The 18,128-nt window shown below is 28.0% G+C and overlaps 1 protein-coding gene across 1 annotated transcript in view; it reads right to left on the bottom strand.

Annotated features, from left to right (window-relative positions):
- Window positions 1–338: 338 nt before the first annotated feature.
- The window catches only part of Sap47 (Synapse-associated protein 47kD), a 41,989-nt gene continuing 24,199 nt past the window's right edge, over window positions 339–18,128 (bottom strand). Inside the window, exons 7-8 of the mRNA XM_016062785.5 lie at window positions 8,580–8,747; window positions 339–4,198 (exon numbers count right to left, since the gene is read on the bottom strand). Of these exons, the coding sequence (XP_015918271.1) occupies window positions 4,065–4,198; window positions 8,580–8,747 (302 nt within the window). The 3' untranslated portion in view covers window positions 339–4,064. The remainder of the gene's footprint in view (window positions 4,199–8,579; window positions 8,748–18,128) is intronic.

The raw sequence follows: 18,128 nt of genomic DNA, 5'->3' as shown, positions 1-18,128 counted from the left end.
TTTTTTAACTTTTGTCAGACATTTATACTATAAGGCATAATTTTTAAAGATCTTTCATGTTTTTTAATTCCTTTTGTTATGTCAGATAAATTAATTTCAAACCAAATTTCTTAAACCTAGAGTAATATATTTAAAAATAAATTTGTCCCCTTACTAGAAAATATTATTTGTAAAAACTGTAAAATTTGCAAGTTTGATTATGAACTTGCAACCCCATATACATTTTTTAACCTCTTTTCTGACAAAAATTCTATAAATATATTTTAAGGATAATGACAATGGAACACATTGTATGAAGAAGCACAGATGAACAGTAAATAAAATAAAATACAACCTAATTTGCATCAAAACAATTTTTATATTCATATAGAACAATATTACATTACATGATATAAATAATTCACAGCTGACTAATCTGTAACGAGATTTTCCCCAGTGCGACAGTTTCACACGTTGTTTGGCATTTCTAAGGAAATGAACCAATAAAAAAATAGTTTCTTTTGCATAGTTTTCTGCATAGTTTGCACAAATTCAAAATCTTAATGAATGGCATTACTCCATTGTGACATACTTTAGATTATTTTTCAACACAATCTATTCTATTCTAAGGACAAGAGTAAATTTTCTCATTACAAGTTGCATTTATTATTGAAAACTAAAAAACAAAGTATACATTTATGAACAAAAACTAAAAAGTTATATAAATCTCATTCAAATAAAACATGAAACTAGCAAGTAAAATCTATTCAATAATCTGTACCTAGATAATTAAAATAATTTCTATCATGCATTAGAGTATGTAACAATATATTTTTTTTAAAAGCAAGTTTTATATTAAACTGTGTTTGTGCACTTCAATAATACCTAAAATGTCTGAACACATAAAAAATGAGGGGAAAAATAACTAATTTTAAAATACAAATTGAAACTAAAATAGGATAAAAATGAACATTGCTAAAACTCTAACAGGGTCCAAATACTAAGAAATGTACATGGACTTTTTCCTCCCAATTAATATATTCTGACACACTATATTCAAATTAAACTTTTCTGAAGACTAACAAAAAATAATAATAACCTGAGTGAGAACTTACAGATTTTACACTAATTTAAACTTAAAACATACATTAAGACAAAAACAAATTAGTGTAAAATGCCATTTGTAAATAGACCAAAACGTTTCTTTGTATCAATATTTTGATATATTAGCTAATAACTAAACTATTCAAATGCTTTTACTTTGGAATCAGAATAAAAGATGTTTGCTTTCGGGATATTCAATGCCTAAGCAATTACTGGGTGAAAATTTTTCAAGATTTCGAAAGGTACATAATACCAAATTTTTAATTAAGATACAATTTTGATTTCTTTCAGGTTTTTATGCATAAAGTAAACTGTGTACACTTATTTCACACTGCATAAAGTTATTTTAAACACTATAGTAACATAAAATACGATTATTAGAACAATTAAACTCTAATACAGCTACTAACATAACTATTCTATAAGGTTATTGGATACTTTCTTTGAATATTATATTATTGTGCTACAGTCAAAATAAACTTTACATAAAAAGTAAAATTTAACATTTTCTATTAGATCCTTGATTTTACCTTATCTGATATCTAAGTGCATATACTCAAAAATGCTTTACTCTTACTTGCTGGTTTTAAAAATATTAAATGCTATACTGACAGAAAAATAAATACGAATTAGAAAAACATCATTAAGACTCTAAAAGATTGCACAGTACATAAGTCAAATTAAAAAACTACAAGTCTAAAAAAACAGTAATATAACTTCACAAAGCACTATTAATAGCTTCCAAGTCAAATGTATGGGAGGAAAAAATTGTAACTCTTTAATAGTAGAGTTTTTTTATAAGTATTAAAATGAATTTTTTTAGACAATAATAGTAACGTTTGTTAAAATCCAAGTTCTATTTTCTATTTAAATTCAATCTTATCATCACAAGATATTGACTTGTTGAATTGATGGCACACAAAATAAGATAAACTAATTAAGCATCCATCTATAAAGGCATAAAACTCTATGGTATATCAAAGTAAAAAAAAAAGCTGCAAAAATTAATTAAATACAATATTTATAAGAGCTAAAAAATAAATAGTACACACAAAATATTAATTTCTGCTATCAGATAAGGAATGTTAGTTTATATATTAGAGGAGCGACTGATCATGGAGTAAGATCAGAGAACTACAAATGTGATACATAATATACAATGTTTACTGCACTAAAGATATTAGCTACTCATAAATCATATTATTAATATTTTAAACATAACATTAAATCTTAACAAACGTTTTTTAAAATAGAAAACATATATAGAGTGGAACCCGGTTTTTTAGGTTATTCATTTCTTACGTTATCCTGCTTCTAAAGTCATTTTCTGCTGGTTCATGAAAATTGCTTCAACCGATAATGTTAAAATATCCTATATCTTACATTAACACTTTTATGAAAATCCTAATGTGGTTTTCCTTGCGACAGATCAAATCATTTTTTTTCCCAAAATGCTCAAAGTTTTTTTCAAATTCAAACCTGTTTGTCCATTTTTCATTGAGGCATGTATCTTCCTTTGTGGAAACCAGAGAGGTGAAAGAAGCAAAATTCAAAAATATAATTAAGAAATGCAACTGCAAAAAATCAATTTGTTTCTTCATCAATGCACTGCTCATTTGGATCTTAAATAAAAAATGTGGAAGTTTAGAGATCATCCAATTGTTCAAAGATCATTACAAGAAACAATTGGTTAGGAAATCTCTTCTTTTTTTCTTTATTCTGGAGATTTGCAGAATGCTTTTAAAACAAAGATAAATGTTCTGGAAGCTCGGAATTTAAAGTGCTCAGTTTGGGAAAAGTTAATAAAAAATCCATAACAAACGGATTTAATAAAGCAGACTTTTCAATATTCAATGAGGACATTAGTCCTTCAAATAAAAGAAAATGGTGTGGCTGAAGGTGAAAATTTTCTGTAAGTTGATGACGCATATATCAACCTCGACAATCTCATCACTTCAGAAATTCCTTAGATAACTGATTTAATGCTTGGTTTGGATGGTAGTGATGATGAAAATGAAAAAAAAACAGAGCACATACCCATAACTAATCAAGCATATAAACTCAGAAACAATTTTTATTTGCAAATGTAAACTAAGAAGCGAATTTGCAAAAATTATTAGTATTGAATAGGCAATCATAGATATTCTATCTAAACACAAAAAACAAATAATGATTACATACTTTTTTCTAGCAGTTCACCTGGCAAGTGTCAATTTTTGAAAAATATGCTTGGAATTTTTTAATTCTGATTTTATGTTTTCCCGCTTTGCGCGTTTTTTTATCGCTGATCTGATGAAAAAAAGTAAAATCAGGGTTTTACTGGATATAGATAATTATAAAAAAGATTTTTGTGCAATACCTTGAAAGTAGCAATCCTATTATATATGGCTAATACAAATGCTTAAAAATCACAGGAAAACTTTCATCACAAACACCCAAAAAATATTCTCAAAGTATTTAATTAGAAAAAGAAAGAAGTATCGCAAAATACTTTCTTAAAGTAATGATTAAGATGAATGTTTTGACTCTATAAAAACCAATTTTTCTAGAAAATATTCTTTTACTTAAGAAAACGTACTGATGTAAGACTAAAACTTTAAAGAAGGGGATAATATACTATCAGGGTCTTACAGAAGCAATATTATTTAATTTAGGATAAATAGTATTATCTATACTTTAATTCAAGATGAAAAATTAACATGATTTACCCTTATATCTTTTTAAAGTAAATAAAAAATATGTATGGTTATATTCCTTCTTAATAAAAAAATTGTATGCACACTTAATAAACATTTCAAAATATATACAAACTTCCTTATTTGTACAAAACATTTACAAGCATATACTATTAACGATATCAATATATTTCATGAATATTTGGGAACATTTGATACATTTGGTATGAAAATAATTAACATATCAACACAACAATTGTGAGAATAAAGGTTTCAATAGAATTTTATACATAGCTAGTAAATGTTTTAAACCGCATCTTTAACTTTGCCTTCCAGCATCTGTTCAATTTCATTTTCCCAATCTGGATCATCTTCATTACCTTCAGCAACTACTTCATATTCTTGTAATTCTTGTTGCATTTCCTTTTCCCAATCATCATCTATAAAACATGATTCACACCTTTAGAATGAGCTTTTTATTTATTTAAACTACATGTTATTTAAACTTCATGCTATTTCAAAACATTTATATACATTTGAAAAGTTTAAAATGATGGCAAGATTAAACAGTTTACAATATATAGTATGTTCAACAATTATACCTAATTTTTACAATCCTTGCCTAAAATAAAGCAAATGAGACAAAAGACTTCAAATTGAGATAAATTATAATAGAAATTTACTACAATAGCACAGATGTATTTAAAAACATTAAAACTAGTGTCATTGTGGGATGAAAGTGACAGGCATTTCTCAGAACTGTTTTTCTGTTTCATCCAAGAATCAAGCTGGTTTTAGTGTTTTTCAGTCTCAGTGCAATTGATCTCAATATAGATTTGTCAGACTCTAATGATGTTTTTGTTTTTATTAAAATATTAGTTTCATTCCTCGCATTTATGGTTTTTGTTTTATTTTTGTGTCAGTTCCCAAATATTAAGAGTGATGTTTAACGAACACTTTATATTGTCGAAGTTTTACAGTAATATCTCAACATTTTAATACATAAGCTTAATATACAAGATAAAGCAAAAGCCTGAAAACTTATAAATAGACTGAGATATGTGCTTCTAATTCAAAAACTGAAATATACTAGTTAAAAAAATGATTCAATAAAGCCAAAACTAACTACCGTATTTTTCGGCGGAAGAGCCGCGGCGCTATCGAAAAAAAGTTGTTTTTTTCCTACATGCGGCGCTTCCGACGAAATACTTTTTAGTAGCAAAAAAATTTGTCAATGAAAGTTTTATTAATTTTCTGAGAGAAAGACTATTTAAAAAAATTAATAACGAAGTCAACGAAATATTCGCCCGTATCGCGATCTGCTGCAGAACATCGCCAATTCTTAGCAAACTTCCGGCAGCAGCCTGTAAGAAAATAAATAAACGAAATAATAATTTAAAAAAAACATCGCATAAGGAGAAAATTTAAAAGGTATGCATCTTGTATCCACCCCCAGCTAAAGGAAAAATCGCAAGCTAGAAATCTATTTAGCGCCTTGGCAATTGTAATTTGAGCGAACAGAAAAGGACCCTAAATCCGACACTCACGGGACTGACGAAATGCCGAACTTCGGATCTCTTTCGGAAATTCCAATATGGCCCCCAAATATTACTATAATTCAATTCCACTGTTAATTTCAGAAAAACCAATAAATTTAGTCAAGTTTCGATCGTAGATTATGATGGGGTGAATTTAAAAATGGCGCATCTTAAGAGAAATTTTACTAATCAAAATAACAATCTATATAATATAATCAAGAAGAAATAATCAGAATCCTATGAAGAAGAAATAATCGTTTCTTCTTTGGAGCGAGATCATAGTTCTCGTTTTTTCTTTTAGATAACATTTTGTTTTAACAAAAGACGCTTACCTCGCAAGAAAAAAAAAAAGCTAACAGGGAACTACAAAAAAAAAATTTTTTTAACAATTAATGCTAAGAAACTAACAATGAATAACAACGAAAAACAAGCTAAAAACTAATAACGATTAAAAAAAAAACAAGCAAGCAACAATTAACAAGAAAAAATAAAAATCGGCAAAATAAAAAAAAAATTTTATGACTCGAATAAAAAACCGCAAAAGGCATAGAATTCATTTTATTGTCCACATGGTAGTTTCAATGTCAACTGGGTGTGGCCAATTTATGGTCAAACAGAGGAGGGAAATTTAGGGGCTAATCAGTAAAGCACAAGCACAGCTGTCAAGATTGATTGATCAGTTTTTTCCAACTTCCATTTCTTTATTTTGTTCATTGGAAATGCAGGTGTTTTTACTTCTCACTTTATTTTAAACTGCTTTAGAAACAAAAGTTTCCTTTGACACAGATTTATTATTTTTTTTTCAAGCTTCTTTTTTATTTTTAAAAGATAAAATAAAGTAAGTTACTTCAACAGAATAAAATTTCAAATAAAAAGAATGTAGCTGATTTTTTTTTGTCTTATCTATATAAATTTCTTAAAAAAAAAAAGAAAAAGATTAGATCAGATTAAGTGCCGAATTCTGGAATGCTGAATTAGGGGTCCCATACCCTTTTCTTTTCCCCAACCCCTTTAAAATATAACTGATTGATTCCTCCTAAACAGCTCCAATAGAAATGACACGTGGAGGAGGTGGGGTACACCCCTCTTTTAAACATTTTCTTCTCTCTTTCTAAGTTGAGTCACATTGGGTTATTTCCAATTGAAGGCGAGGGCATTCTACCCACTAAAATTCCACCCTCAAAGATTGTGAAAGTGAAACTTATTTCCCCTTCGCTCATTCCTTCAGAATTTTTTTGGGGCCTGCTTAGTTATTTCTTATTCTTGTAATTATTAGTTATTTTGTTATTATTAGCTGTTTCGTTATTATGTATTAGTTTTTCCTCAAATTGTTAATGGTAATAAATATTGTTTTTATTTTATTTTTCTTATTACATTGTTTTACGGATTTCTGTAATCAGTTCAGCCTTAATTCAGCTACTAAACACATAAATATTTTTTTGCTGTTCTTCTGTTTTTTGGCGCGGTGCAAAACTGGTAAGAACAACTTTATTTTATACAGTTTTGTTGTTTTCTTTTTTTTCTTCTTTTTTTTGTTGAAAGAGAACTTTTTTTGTTGCTTTTTTTTATTGCTGAAAAAGAAATTTTTTATTATAATTTAGAAATTAAAACTTTACTTTATGAAATGCATAAAAAAATTTAATTTTTTATTATACAGATATTCTAAATGGTAATTTAAAGGTCTCTTCTAAAAGGATGCTGATATGCGCGGTTTAGCGCCATTGCGGCGCTCACTATAACTTTTTTTTTAAAAATTTCATTTTTATCGAAGTGCGGCGCTTTCGCCGAAAAATACGGTAACCTTTTTACACCTAAAGGGAGAAACAATGGACTTTTAAAATTTCAAAAAGAGAAAGTTTACTTCAGGGAAGATCCACAGGTCCCAACAGACCAGTAATTATTTTATAGTTGTCTAGATCTTCTCATCATACCTTTTAAATAAGTCGTACATTTAAAAATTCAATTTTACAAGAACTATTTGAGCTATTTTGTTCAAATTGTATATTTTGACACATAAAATTATTTTTCAAGGAAATTATTTTAGGATCAACAAATTTTATAATTGTATGCCAAAATTTTTCAATTCGGTTAAAAAATTCTACAGATTCTTCACAAAAAGTAAAATTAACATTAAGGGATCCAAACTTTAGACCACTCTCCTGACCAAACTATTGGGAGGATATTCTCCAGATTATGGTTACAGCCTATATTCTGAAGGTCAGAAATCCAAATTCATTGATAAAAGTTATTGTGAGGAACTACGTTTTAGTGTCTGATTTTGCAATTTAAAATATTATCTGTACAAATTAATTAGCATATTTGAGATCAAAAAGAGTTAAAAAATTAATAAAAAAGTATTTTTTCTTTATGTATCATTAAATCATTATTAGTAAAATATACCCTTTTTTATATACACATATGTATTCAGGCCAAGTCCTTTTAATCATTCCATTATTTTAAATATTTTTGTTTCAATTGAAAAAACATTTTACCTTAAATTTCTCATGCTCTCCTTAAAACTTGTATTGATTCCAATTGAAAAAAAATAATGAGTGTTCATTTTATAAAGTAAAGTGATACAAATTATATATATTTATATATTGTATACTGCTTAACATTAAAAATGCTAAGTATTACATTTTCTTACATTACCTACAAGAAAAGGGAAACTCTCTTTTTCACATGCATTAATACAACAAAAAAAAATGGTAAGCTTTTATAAGCGTGTGGAGTTGTAAAGTAAGGTATAAGCCCCTGAGGCAAAATTCTTTTGAGCTATCTGTGACAAAATTCTTTCGAGCTATAAATTTTTATTTAATAATAATGTAGGCATTTTGAAATTGTGTAAAAAATTACATATATGGGGTATACCTTCCTTAGTCTTTATTCTTTTGATGAAATTTAGTTATAGTTTGGCTAAATTATGGATAATATCGATTTTACTCTTCAACGCTGGGAAAATTATACTGTCAGCATAAACCAAGTTTAAAAAAAAGTGCTAAATGACACATTCTAGACAGCTAAATTTTGTTGTAAAATGAAAAATTACACAGCCAGGCAATCAAAGAAACCTGGTTAAACGATGTTATAAGTTTGAACTAAGCACCAAAAAAAACATATAATTCATTATCAGAAATGTTGTTCCAGACATACTTACAAATTGTCTTAAATGATTAAATCAAAAAACACTGTCTTATTTAATGTTTAAATTTTTTGCTCTTGTTGGAACACTTTATTTTTTAATGTAGAATCATTCACACAGGAAATCAAAAAAGTGAGATACCCTTGCTAGATTTGTCTGTAACACCCAGCATCTTCATTCCTTGTTTGATGTCTTCAGCTGATACTTTGCTAGATTGAAAGGAATCACTAACAAACTCATGGTTTGGACTATCAGTTGCATCAGAATCAGCTCCACCACCAGCATCAGCAGTAGTTTTGTCCATACCAGCTAAAAAAGATAGCATATTTAAAGACAAACCAACCAGCATGTTTCTTTATCAAAATTTAAAGTATCTTATTGTGACATGAACTAACAAAACTCATACCAAAACATTTCTCACCAATGTTATTTATTAACTGTATTAAAATATGTGTGCAATACAAAAAGTACAAATTCAGATGTTTTCCAAAATATATACTTTTGCAATTGCTTAAACCCCATAAACATAACGGTTAGAGAGAAACAAGGACTGTGAGTAAAAAGCTGTCTGTATCAGTATGTCTGATATTTTACTATAAAAGTGTACACTTAGCAAAGAAACTAAAAAAGGGATCACCCAGAATAACTTTTGATCTAATGATCGGATCTTCAAGTTCAATCACTCAATCTTTATATTTCGAAGGAGTGACCTCATATAGGCTAATTAAAAAGTGCAGACAATATTCTCAGTTACAAAATAAGACACAGAAATTTACTTTCTTTGAATAAACATACCTTTTTTAAAACGGATTCGGATTTCTGACCCCCAAAATATAGCAGATAGCCATAATATGGCAAAAATGGTCCCTATAGTTTTTTCAGGAAAGCGATACAAAGTTGAAACCCTTAATGCTAATTTTACTTTTTGCATATTTCACCATATCTGAAGCATTTTTTAAGCGGATTAGAAAAATTTTGCACACTTCCATGCAAAAAATACATTTTAATAAATATTTTTAATTTTTTATTAATTTATTTAATAATAGTCGGAAAAAAGTTTGAATTGTAAGATATACATTTTAAAGTATCTAATTTTACTTGGCAAAATATAAAATTTGAGCGAAATCAGTTAAATAGTTCCTCAGAAATTGAATTTTAAATATATGACTTTTATAAAATTCGATTTCTCAGGAACTGATCAACCGATTTCGCTCAATGTTTGCATTTTGCCCTGAAAAATGAGATACTTTCAAATGATGTAAAAAATTGCATACTTAACAATTTAAATTTCTTTCATCTATTATTAAATAAAATAATAAAAAATAATAAATATTTACTAAAATTCAGTTTTTGCTTGGAATTATCTTTGGACAAACAAATTTTATAATTGCCTGCAAAAATATTTTAATTTGCTTAAAAAGTGCTTAAGATAATGGCAAAATATGTAAAAAGCAAAATTAACACTAAGGGGTTCAAACTTTGGAACACTCTCCTCACAAAACTATTGCAAACATATTTCCTAGATTGCGCAGCTACCCCTTATACTTTGGGAGTCAGAAATCTGAAGTCATTGGAAGAAAGGTATATTTATTCAGAGAAAGTATGTTTTTGCGTCTGATAGTGAATATCATCTGCACTTATTAAATAGCATATTTGAGGTCACCCTGATAAACTACTAAGATTGAATCCTAGAATGTAAAGATTCGATCATAAGATCAAAAGTTACTTATGATGGTCCGTTGTTTATTTTTGTACACTGTACACCTGTAAAATCAGTACTATTATGATATTTAAATTAAATATGAAGCAGCATTGAAAACCTGGGACAGGGTAATTTATTGCTACTTCTGTTCCTGGAGCAAAATATGTCCCCTTAAAGTTTTAATTTATTAACTTTTAAATAATAAAACTTTTTAGTTCATGGTGGATTTGTCTCACAACAGTTAAGCTACCCACCTGAGAGATCAGGAGTTCAAACGCCAAGTTCAGACAATTGACTTATATTTCTAAATTTCTGATCTAAAAAGATTTATAATTACTTAATATGTTTTATTCAATACATAAATTATTACTGTTTTTATTTAAAAAAAATTTCAAAACTTTAACTTTTAAAAACAAAAACTCATAGATGCTTTATTATTTTTATTTTTTTAACAAAGATGTATAAATTATTATAAAAAATTGTATTTTAATTTTTTTTATTGATTTAATTGAATTTTTTCATTTTGCAAAAAATATTTTAAATTTTTATTAAAAAAAATTATTAAAATGTAAGCAAAATTACAATATAATTCTTGTTAAGAAATTTATATTTTTGAATTTATGATTTTGAATTGTATTGTATTGAGTTTGAATTGTATTCCAACTCTTTTCAATTAAATTATCTTCTTTTTTAGTAATAAATAGTTCCTTTCTATTTATCTCGTTTTTCTATCTTTTTTTAAACAAAAACTATACAGCAATTTTGTTTATATTTTCAAAATTAAATTCCGCAAAATATGTTGCAAAATAAAGATGCAAAATAAAAGGAATTCAGCATTAAAAGAATTAAATTACTAAATTAAAATCAATTATCTTCAATAACTCATATATTTTAAGTAAAAATAATAAAGCAATAAAAAAAAATTCTTGTTTTTTAATATTTAAATTCTGCAAAAAAATTTCTTTAAAATAAAAAATTATTTAGATATAGAATAAAAATACTGAATTCGCTCATTCCTAGTGTATAAGTTGAACCCCCTAGTTTTGATTACGAGATAGCAGATTTTTGGTCTACCGCTGAAAAAAACTAAATATATGTCATATGACACATATTCTAAAATTTAAAAAAAAAAAATTATTAAGTCTACAACTTTGTCTCAAGTTGAATATATTTAACTTCAAAAATGCTTTAAAATAACAGGAAAATTCTGTGCTGCCCTTTTAGACGTCATATGTGAAACTGTCATATGACACTAGACGCATTGCAAAATGTGGATTGAATCTAAATGCTAGCGTAAAATCTTTTAAAAAACTCAGGAATTTTGAATTCTTTGATTGGGGTTGAAGCCGTTTTTTTTTTTTTTTTTTTTTTTTTTTTTTTTTTTTTTTTTTTGGACAGAGTAGATGAGGATGATGTAGTATCCTCATGATGAGGTAAAGAGAAGAATTTGTTGCTTTAGGGTGCATTTTTAAAGTTTCCATTGCATTATATTTTTTGAAACACTCCACTGAATATAAATTATCTTAATACTGAAAATAAATTACCTTAACTTTTCCTTTTAATTTTCTTCTGAACAAAATTTAAAGTTTTATTTTGAAAAGAAACTTTATATGTAAAGAAAATTTGAAAAGAGAACAAAGCAAAATTAATTGTATCTGACAAATAAAAAATAGTTTTTGAAATAGTTAAATTTAGATTGAATTATTTATATTGATCTTATGGTTTATAACATGTAAGAAACTTTATATGTAAAACAAATTTGAGGGAATAAAGCAAAATTAATTGTATCTAACATATTAAAAATAGTATTTGAAAGAGTTAAATCTATGTAGAATTGTTTATATCTATCTTAAAGCTTATTATGGATCAATATTTCCCAAACAATTAATGTCCAACTTTATTACCAATGTATAAGTCGATCCTCTAAATTTTGTAAAATTTTAAGAGTTTGAAAAGTTGCCTTATACACTGATATATACAGTAGTTATCAATCTTGTTAGATCTGAAATGTAGAAACAAAATTTAAAGCCTCAACTAGGATTTGAACCCCTAATCTCTCAGTTAGAAAACAAATAGCTTAACTATTGTGCCACAAAACCAAAAATGTTTAATTATTCAATAAGAAAATGGACTAAAACTTTAAGAAGGCATATTTTACCCAAGGGGCAGCAGAAGCGACAAATATTTCCCCTTTCCAAGATTCTCAAGCATGCTCTTTAATTTACGCTTAATTTCAATTGGATACAGATTTTATGTATACTTCCATTGTAAGTACTTTGAAGTACCTTTTATTAAATCCGAAGTTCTACAATCCGGAAATTTTTAAAATTCGTCAGAAAAAATTTTCTAAATCTATTTTCAAAAAAAAAAAAAAAAAAAGAAGAATGAAACGATTTAAATAAAAATTTTAATTTAAAAGTGCAAAACCACAACTTTTCTTGAACAAGAAAGCAATGGATGAAGAGGTGGGGTGGGAAGTGACTGAAAGCACTTGGCTGATAAGGAAATTCCAGTCATTCTTATCAGTGCTTTATGGATAAGGCATGCAGGAGGAGGAATTCTTCTACCGCCTTTTTTTTCTTCTATGTAAAGAAAGAAAACTGGTTCAATCTTAACCTTGAAGCTTAGGAGGCAGAGCAAATTCTTTCATATCCCAGCCTTGACAACAAGAAAATATTTAGGATCAGCTGTTACAGTTGAATACAATTCCAGTATGGAAACATCTGTTTTAGTTTTTAATTTGATCATTTTAAATTCAGCTTGAGTTTTAAGCCCATATTAGTTTTAATTGGTAACATCATACTACCTAAACGATCAATTAAGGGGAAAATTATGACAGTTCAAAGAAGAGGAAGCATAATTCACTTACAATTTTAAAAAAAGTAGAACTACCGTGGAAATATGACTCAGGAACTTCAGTGGCTAATCTTTGAATAGAATACGAGCTCGACAAATCCACTGTTTATGATTTAATTAAACAAAATGAAATAGTACTGCAGTTTTTAGCAAAAAGTGATGTACCTTTAGAGATAGACAAAGGAAAAACATTATGCAAATCTAACAGCGAAGATTTGGATAGTATAATGATGGAATGGGTGCAGCAAAGAAAAGTGAGAAAGTGTCTCTGACTGGCGCAATTATTATGGCACAGGCAAGGCTTTACCACAGACTTAAAAATAGAAACCCCTTGTTAATTTTCTTCAGGATAGTAAGATATATTTAAAAAATCTATGTAACGTCTTTTTTATGTATAACCTGGAAATTGTCTTTATTTAAGTTTATGTTTGTTAAATGAACTAACCATCATTATTAAGCTACACGAACATGAACAATATAAAGGAGAGGCTAACTGTGTTGGTGTGGGCTAATGCTTCCAGGTCTGATCACCTCATGCTGATGGTAATCAGCAAAAGTGCTAGATCTCTACCATTGAAAAACATTCAAAGTCTACTTGTTGCATACAAAGCAAACAAACATGCATGAATTAGGCAAGAATTTATGGAAGAGTGGTTTAACGATCATTTTGATCCGAAAGCTTGAGCTCGCTGAAATGCTGTTGGGCTTCCGACTGAAGCAAAAATTACCCTTTATAGATAATTGTACAGCACATCCTACAGCTGAAATTTTATCTAAATCAGGAGTTCAGGCAATGTACTTACCTCCAAATTGTACTTCGCTTATTCAACCGATTGATAATGGAATATTAAGATACTTAAAATGTAAATATGAAAATGACTTTTTGGAGAAAATGCTACGTTCTACCAATCAGAGCAAGAGCATCACGGAATTTTTAAAGGAGTTTGACATAAAGGATGCCTTTTACTGTGCCGCAAATGCATGGAATAATGTTACGCCTGAAACTTTGCGACATGGTTGGCAAAATTTCTGCCTTTTACAATCTTCTTTGAAGACGAAAGTGAAAACGCAAACCATTTTGAAGGTTTTAAATTTTCAAAACTTCGAAATTTAAAGCTTAAAATAAATGAACTTCTCGCATATGCAAAAAAGTGCACATTTAAAATCGATGAAGATGACATTAATGAGGTAATGAGTTGCGACAACAAATTACCTGGTGTCAATTACATGACTGATGACAAAATAAAAATGGCCGTTTTAAGGAATGGCCATAAAGAAAATGACAGTGGTACAGAAGAGGAAACTCAAAATGAAAAAAGACCAGTTTCGTTGTATGAAATGCTAAGAAATAAGGACAGTGTTCTTAAAGGTTTGGAGCAAAGAAACATCATGGACGAACACAAGTTAATGTCACTTTATAAAGTGAATAAAAAAATAAGTAATCATAGAATGAAATCTATGAAACAACTTACGATTTTTTATATGTTTAAGAAATAATTTAGTTTACATTTTATTAACTGTGTTGATTTAAATATATTATTATTTTCAGCTACTTTTTGTGTGTGTCATTTTAATGCCTCTTATTTATTATTTAAAGTGTATATTTATGTTAAGTTGATAAAATTGAGACCGGAGATCAACACATGCGTGTTTAGTCGTGAAATCAATCATGCGAATTCAAAACTTTAATATATCATTCAATGAAAGTAAGATATCTAAACTTCCAAAATTTCGGAAATTCGGATCGTCCAAACCACGGAACAGTTTGGATTTTCGAGGTTGCACTATACCATTGAGAACCACTTAATACTTTTTGGAGTAATTGGGGCAGTACAAAATTTAAAAATAGGATTACTCTGAATTCAATTCCGGATGAACTCAATAACAATCTGGGAATTCATTACTCCAAACCAGTACCTTCTTTGAACTTATGCAAGGAAGTGGATAATTGCAAACTGATACACATTTCATTCATCACATATATTCAAAATGATTATATTTAAACAAAACGACATTTTTGTGCTATAGATTAGTCATACCATATTTAAAAATTTTTCATCTTAAAAACTTATTCAAGAATTAACACAAACAACATTATAATCACGGTACTAAGTTCCATATCTGGACTTCCTGTATGGGAAGTACCTATTTTTCGGACACTTTTTAGCAATCAAAGTAAATAAAACTTTTCCTTCTTTGAAAAAAAAATTTTTTTTAATGCTTGCAATCGTAAAAAAAAGGTATTAGTAAAAAAATCTTTTTTTTTTTCATTTCTTTTTGCTGCCTCTCTGATAGTTGAACATATATTCTGCCTCAATCTTCTTCTTCAGTGGCACGACAGCCCAAGTAGGGCGTTGGCCTCACGATTTTTTTTCTCCAGGTCTCTACTTTTGGCCATGGTTTTTCAATTAATCACTCTTAAACTGGTGATATCCTTTCTAGACAGTCATCCCATCTGAGGTTGGGTCGGCCCCTAGATCTAGTTCCAAAGACCGGGTGAAGAATATTTTCTGCGTTGGACATTCTTTGCTCATTTTAATAACATGACCAGCCTGTTTAATTCATGGATTTTTTTGTATTTGATGATATCAGATTCCTTTAAGGCACAATAAAGTTCTAGATTTGAACATCTCTGCCATAAGCCATCAACTTTTATTTCTTCAAAAATAACTCTTAGTATCCACCGCTCAAAGACTCCAAGAGCAATGTCATCTTTTTCTGTCATTGTCCCAATTTCTCTGATGAAAATGCGTGTAAAGGTCTGATTATTGCAATTAAAGCAAAACAAGTTCTGGGGAGAAGAGCAAATTATGAAGCTTAATATTTATAGTGTTTGAAAAGAGCACCAGCAGACAAGCTTTGTTTTGTTTCAAATTATAGATGTTTTCCTTAAAAACTACTCAATTCCTTGGTTAAACAGTTAGGTTAACTCTTCCTAAGCCATAATATGACTTGGCTATTAAATAAAAGAAATTAATGCCGGAAGAGCACAAACTTATTTGTCTACTAACCTAGACTCAATTCTGTTACCTGTTTCAGATGATTTTTTTTAATTAAATCATATTAATTTACTTTTGGAATTTGGAGCTAGTTATTTAATTAACTGAAGTACTTATTCTTCACTACATAAAAAGAAAAAAGGAACATATCTTTCTTCATGAAAGTAAAAGTTCAAATTATTCTTCACTCACTTCGATATATATTATATATTGCAGAAGTCCCGGTAATTCCGGAAATAAAATTTTTTACAAAATATTTTTATAAAAATTATGGACCATTTGCAGTTAAAGGAGACAAATTTAAAAAGAACTTTTAAAAAAGAAAATAATAATTTTTTTTAACCTCATTCAAATGATTTTTAAATGCAATTTCGAAGAATTAATTTCAATTCAATTTCCAAATTATTTTTGCCTCATTTGAAGCAATTATAGTCTTTTGATAGTCAAAATTACTTGAAAATAAATAAACTAACTAAGTTTTGTTTAACCCCTAGCCAGTGTCGCCCGAATCCAGCACGGGCAACTATTACATGCAGTATTTGTGATGCCTGAACTGACTCGGAGAGGAGAAAAATTAACGTTTCTATTTTGTGAAGCCCGAGCTGAGTCTGTTTCTACTTTAAAATACTTAATTTACTATTTTCCTAATAGATGGCATTAGTGGTTTTAGTTCTTCACCGATTAAGACTTCAGTCATGGGCAAAGAGTAAGATATGGGCTTGTGTGCAGTACCGTGTTTTGGGATATACCATACTATAAAAGATATGTAAAATTTATGTATTGAAAATCATATTGTTGTGCTTGTATTATATTATACTAGTTATATAATATTTAGCTTAAAAATTTTGTTTAATTTGCTCTAATTGAATAAGATGTGTGTGCAATCCATCACTTTTTTATGTGTATGTAAAAATTATTTATACAGTAGATATTGCCTTTAAAATTTTATTTTTGTAATAAAAAACCATTTTCTAACTTTTATAATAATGTAAAGAATAAAATTAAACAGTCAAAAAAAAATTTCCATTTTTGGTCCATTTTTCTGAACTATATGTCACTGTTAAAGGATTAATATTACACTAAGCTAATTTTTCTATTGGTATTATAATAAGAGCTAGTGATAGAATCAGTGGATTTATAATATTTTAGTAACTTCAATGAAAGTGACAACAATGAACCTGTGTTAAATATCCAATTTTCTTTTAACAAAATATTTGCAATGTTGTATTCAATTCATAGCAATTGCCATTTTAATTCAAGATCAAAATTATTTTTAAGTCTACAATTTAGACAAATTTAAATTCAACTAGGTTTTATAAATTCAATATAAACTTTTAGCCTTAATAAAAGCAATAGGAATTTCACTTAATAATTACTCACATCTTCTATTTAAGATCTAAATTAAAATTCATACATATAATGTTTTTGTAACTGTCAGTAGCTAATACTGAAATTAATTCTGTCTGACCCTTATCAAATTGCGAGAAACCACTGCAAAGCAACTATAAAAATAAGCCCTGCTAAAATATTTAAAAACTGCAATGTGAAATAATTCAGTATACAAAAAATTTACAACATTGTTAAAAATAACTAAAAATATTATTTCAATTTAAAAAAAAAAAAAAAAAAAAATTACCTTAGCTCTTATGATGCATATGTTGAGGATTTATAATACCAGATGGCGCTGAGCGCAAACAATTTTTTTATTATTTTTTCTTCACTTCTTAAGTTTCAGTTTAGATTCAACCCACTGAACCACAATGAAATAAAATCTTTTTTATTATTACAATTTGTGTAATTATTGTTGAATTCGAGTTATGGTGCATCAACCGGGAAACAGGCCACCTGCATGAAATGTAAGTTAACATTTGTTTTGTTTTGGTCTCCCTTAAGTCGGTAATTTATTTTTGATATTTTATTGTATTAATTGTATTGTATTTATTATAGTAACGTGCGAGCCATTTATAATGGATGATTTTGAAAAATTAAAGTCCAAAAGAGCTGTAATCAGACAGTTGATTACAAAATTAATAAATAAAATTGACAAATTGTTATTAGAAACATTTCCCGATTTTGATACATCGTATGATTCACTAAATCAGTTAAATGAAAAAAACGAAACTTTAAAGGCTC

The sequence above is a fragment of the Parasteatoda tepidariorum genome, chromosome 12, assembly GCF_982258835.1.
Source record: "Parasteatoda tepidariorum strain Cologne lab strain chromosome 12, Ptep-v5.0, whole genome shotgun sequence".
Lineage (NCBI taxonomy): Eukaryota > Metazoa > Arthropoda > Arachnida > Araneae > Theridiidae > Parasteatoda > Parasteatoda tepidariorum.
This window is presented reverse-complemented; position numbering and strand designations above follow the sequence as displayed.